This window comes from Trichechus manatus, unplaced genomic scaffold (assembly GCF_000243295.1).
Source record: "Trichechus manatus latirostris isolate Lorelei unplaced genomic scaffold, TriManLat1.0 scaffold00236, whole genome shotgun sequence".
NCBI classification, from domain to species: domain Eukaryota; kingdom Metazoa; phylum Chordata; class Mammalia; order Sirenia; family Trichechidae; genus Trichechus; species Trichechus manatus.
This window is the reverse complement of record NW_004444172.1, coordinates 603,017-607,258: the sequence shown is the minus strand read 5'-3', so window position 1 is coordinate 607,258 and position 4,242 is coordinate 603,017. Positions and strand designations below refer to the sequence as shown.

At 37.5% G+C, this 4,242-nt stretch overlaps 1 protein-coding gene across 1 annotated transcript; it reads left to right on the top strand.

The window, feature by feature from the left end:
* Positions 1-1,657: 1,657 nt before the first annotated feature.
* LOC101352329 (olfactory receptor 10AG1-like) lies at positions 1,658-2,807 on the top strand. Its single transcript, XM_004389167.3, has one exon. It carries the CDS (start codon positions 1,866-1,868, stop codon positions 2,805-2,807), a length of 942 nt encoding a protein of 313 aa, XP_004389224.1. The 5' UTR covers positions 1,658-1,865.
* The last annotated feature ends 1,435 nt before the right edge of the window (positions 2,808-4,242 follow it).

Below are 4,242 nucleotides of genomic sequence, written 5' to 3'. Positions count from 1 at the left end.
TGGCAGGACTTCTTCAGTTGTTTTACTTATATGAAATGATTTAATTCATATAACAACACTATATGTTGATATGTTTGCTGGCCATTTAACAGCTGAGCAAACTGTGATGCAGGAAGATTAATTAACTTGCCCGAAGACATCACACAGCTAGATGTTGTTGGAAGTACCATTCAATTTCAGTCCATCCGGGAAATACTGCTCTTTAACATGGGCATGGAGCCCTGGTGGATCAGTGCTTAACCATTCAACTGCTAACATAAAGGCCAGTGGTTCAAACCAACCAGTAATAAAGATGTGACAGTTTGCTTCCTAAAGATGTACAGCCTTGGAAACCCTATGGGGCAGTTCTATTCTACCTTATAGGGTCCCTATGAGTTGGAATCTACTCCTTGGCAAGAAGTTTTTTTTTTTGTTTGTTTGTTTTTTTAACCATGGTACCACACTTCTCATTTTAGTGGACAATGTGCAAACATTAGGTTGGAGAGATGAAAAGTTGGGTGAAGCAAGAGGTAACTTTCCTCCTTCAAAATGTAAGGAAGCACTCATTTTCAGGATTCTGAAAGTGCAAAGATGGCCCTGAACGCCTCCTTACATTTTACACCTTAGAAGCTTCCCTGACTAGTCCTTGTCCTGCCCCTGATGAAAGGGAGTGGTGGGAAGAATAATTGCCAACCAAGGAACTCAAAACCACTTTATCAAATACCTACTTAGCTAGGCAATCTGTTAAATCGTAGGGCTACAGGCTTAAAGAACATACTATCATAATTATAGAACCATAACTAAAAAGTAAAAGGCTTAAAATTGGTAGGAAGCTGAAATATTTTACCAATATTAACTCAATTATTCTCAAAAACAAAGAAGAAAATCTTAAAATCTTTAATTGCTTTATATCACACAGATAATCATGGAGATAAGAGTCAAACTAAAGACAACTTAAAAAAAAAAAGATACCGACTTGCAGTCACAAAACCTATGTGCAGTTGATTGAATTCTCCAGACTTAGTGAGTCTCAATACCCTTATATCTAAGGAAAATTAATTTAGAAACAGTTGTCTGAAGTGTTATTTTTTGAGTAACGATAAAAACGATAGCGGGTGTACACAGCACAATGGATATAACATAACAGCCAATATCTTTCCACATCCGTCCCACATACGTAAACACAGGTAACAAATACCCTCCTTGCTACCCCTGTTTTTCCAGGGTGACTACATTTATTCTTTGTATCTGAATCAATGTACCCAGGCTAATTTCCCTGAATAAAATTCTCTATCTTATCCACTTAATATCCTACCAAAAGATACTTGTTTTATTCCTCTATGTAAAATGAAATATTCTCTCAATTTTCTTTTAAATTACCTGATATGAATTGTGTAACAGGAACCTATGTGCTTAAAATCATCAAATGTGAGAGAACGAAGCATTGAAATAGGCAGTTGAAAATGTACATTAGAAGACAGTTCATGACATAGTGTTGGAGAAGCTGACTGAGAAAATGCACAGAGAAATACAATAGGATTGTCAAGATGTGTAATTAATTTAAAATGAGATTAGATGGCAAAGCTCAAGGTCATCTCCAGCAGTTGCCAATTGCACCAGTGCTCCTGCAGAGTCAGGTATAGCTTGATTTATTCTGGGCTGTGCTTTGAAACTACACTGAAATGATCTTAAAATTAATTTGAAGGGACGGTTTACTGTGACTTAACAGGAGGGCATGGGACATACGTACATAGTTTCATTCTTAAAGTTCAAACAATTACGTTGATCATAAAATCCAATCCAGACTCCTCAATACAATTTAGAGAAGAGGCAAAGAGATACAGGAAGGTGAAAGGAAATGACATGTAAATTTACTTTTTCCACAGATGAATCATCAAGAAAAACCAACAAAAGATAACCTAACTGAACTGATGGAATTTGTTCTCTTGGGCTTTGCTGACATGCCCCATCTCCAGTGGTTTCTTTTTGGATTATTTTTAATCATCTATATCATTATCCTGATGAGCAATGGCACCATATTTCTAATCACAAAAATGGATCCTGCTCTCCAGAGCCCTATGTATTTTTTCCTGTCACATTTTTCCTTCTTGGAAATCTGCTATGTATCAGCTACTATCCCCAGAATGCTGCTGAATCTCAGGACTCAGAGAAGAAGAATTTCCTTAGTTGCCTGTGCTACACAGCTGTGGTTTTTTCTTATGTTTGGAGGCACAGAGTGTTTGCTCCTGGCAGTGATGGCCTATGACCGCTATGTGGCCATTTGTAACCCTCTGCACTATCCTCTAGTTATGAACCACAGAGTCTGTATCCAGTTGGTGACTGGCTCCTGGACCATTGGAATCCCCATTACGACAGGGCAAACATATCAGATTTTCTCTCTGCCTTTTTGTGGATCTAAACAAATTAACCACTTCTTCTGTGACATTCCCCCAATACTCAAGCTGGCTTGTGGGGACACCTTTGTAAATGAGATGTTGGTCTACATAAGTTCTGTGTTATTAGCCATGGTTCCATTTCTGCTGATACTTGGCTCCTACAGTAAAATTATCTCCACAATCCTGAAGTTGCCATCAGCCGCAAGTCAAGCCAGAGCATTCTCCACCTGCTCATCTCATCTGATGGTTGTGGTGTTATTCTTTGGATCAGCCATTATTACATACTTAAGACCCAACAACAGACATTCAGAGGAAACTGACAAAGTACTTTCTCTTTTCTACACTGTCCTTACTCCTATGTTTAATCCCATGATATATAGTCTAAGGAACAAGGATGTCATAATGGTACTGAGAAAATTGCTGTGTAAATAATTCAATTCATTAAAGAATCAATTAAATGTATAATAATGGATTTTTTATGTAGTTTTAATCAAATTTCAACAGATGTATACATTTAATTATACCTTTTGTTACGGATTGAATTGTATCCCCCAAAAATGTGAGTCAACACGTGTACACCGTGATTCTCAGTATTGTGTGATTGCCCACCATTGTGTCATATGAGTCAGAATTGACTAAAGTCGAAAGGTTTGTTTTGATGATATTCCTATGTATTCTAAATTCTACCTCTGTGATGTTAATGAGGCAGGAATAGAGTTAGTTTTGTTAATACTGCAGGACTCAATCGAGAACATTAGGTTGTATCTTGAGTCAATCGGTTTTGAGATATAGGAGAGAGAAATGAGCAGAGAGAAGGGAGACCTCCTATGACTAAGAATGAAGAACCCGGATGGGAGTGTATCCTTTGTGACGTGGTCCCTGCCCTGAGATGCTCCTAGACCAGGGGAAGATTGGTCACAAGGACTTTCACCCAGAGCCAACAGAGAGAGCAAGCTTCCCCTGCAGCCAGCACACTGAATTTGGAATTCTAGCCCCCTAGACTGTGAGAGAATAATTTGTTAAGCTATATATTTATGGTATTCCTGTTATAGCAGCACTAGATAAAAAAGACACCTTGTCTTTCCATACAGTGAAAATTATTTCCAAGTTAAAAATCACTTGCAATGTTGTCAGGAGTTTCTGCTGAGATTTCTTAACTAATATATGTATTAACAGACAGCAAATTGTTCCACTAATGATTCTATAATTTTCTTTTGCAGTGTTCTTCCTCAATAACAACTTTTGCTTGGGTGAATTTAATTCAGTCAGTTCTAATGTATAATCTGTTGTATCATTTAGCTGAAACCATATCATTCTTTTCCATGAGTATCCATAGATTTGTGACACCCATTTCAAAAACCAGGTTTACAGTATGCATCAATTAAAACTATGTAGTGTTCCTTCAGTATCCATGGTGGATAGGTTCCAGGACTCCCAAGAATACCAATATCTGTGGCTGCTTAAGTCCCTTATATAAAATAGCATAATATTTGCATATGACCTACACACAAACTTTTGTATTCTTTAAATCATTTCCAGATTACTTATAATACCTCAGACAACATAAATGCTGTGTAAATTGTTGTTATGCATTACTGTTTAAGGAACAGTGACAAGACACGAGGTGAACAATGCTCAAACAACGAGCGCTGCTGAACAAAAGTAAGCAGTTTCAATCCACCAGCCGCCCCTTGGAAAACCTATGGGGCAGTGCTACTTTGTCCTATAGGGTCACTATGAGTCAGACTCAACTCAGTGGCAATAGATTTGGATTTTTGGTTTAGACCCATGTTCTATTTTTGACCTGGGTTTGAGTTAGGCTTTCATCACTTAAGTTTTTGTTTGACATGGAAAATTAATTCTTCAA

Coding starts and splice junctions, on each gene's coding strand:
- LOC101352329 (XM_004389167.3), top strand. CDS start 1,866: ATGAATCATCAAGAAAAACCAACAAAAGATAACCTAACTGAACTGATG.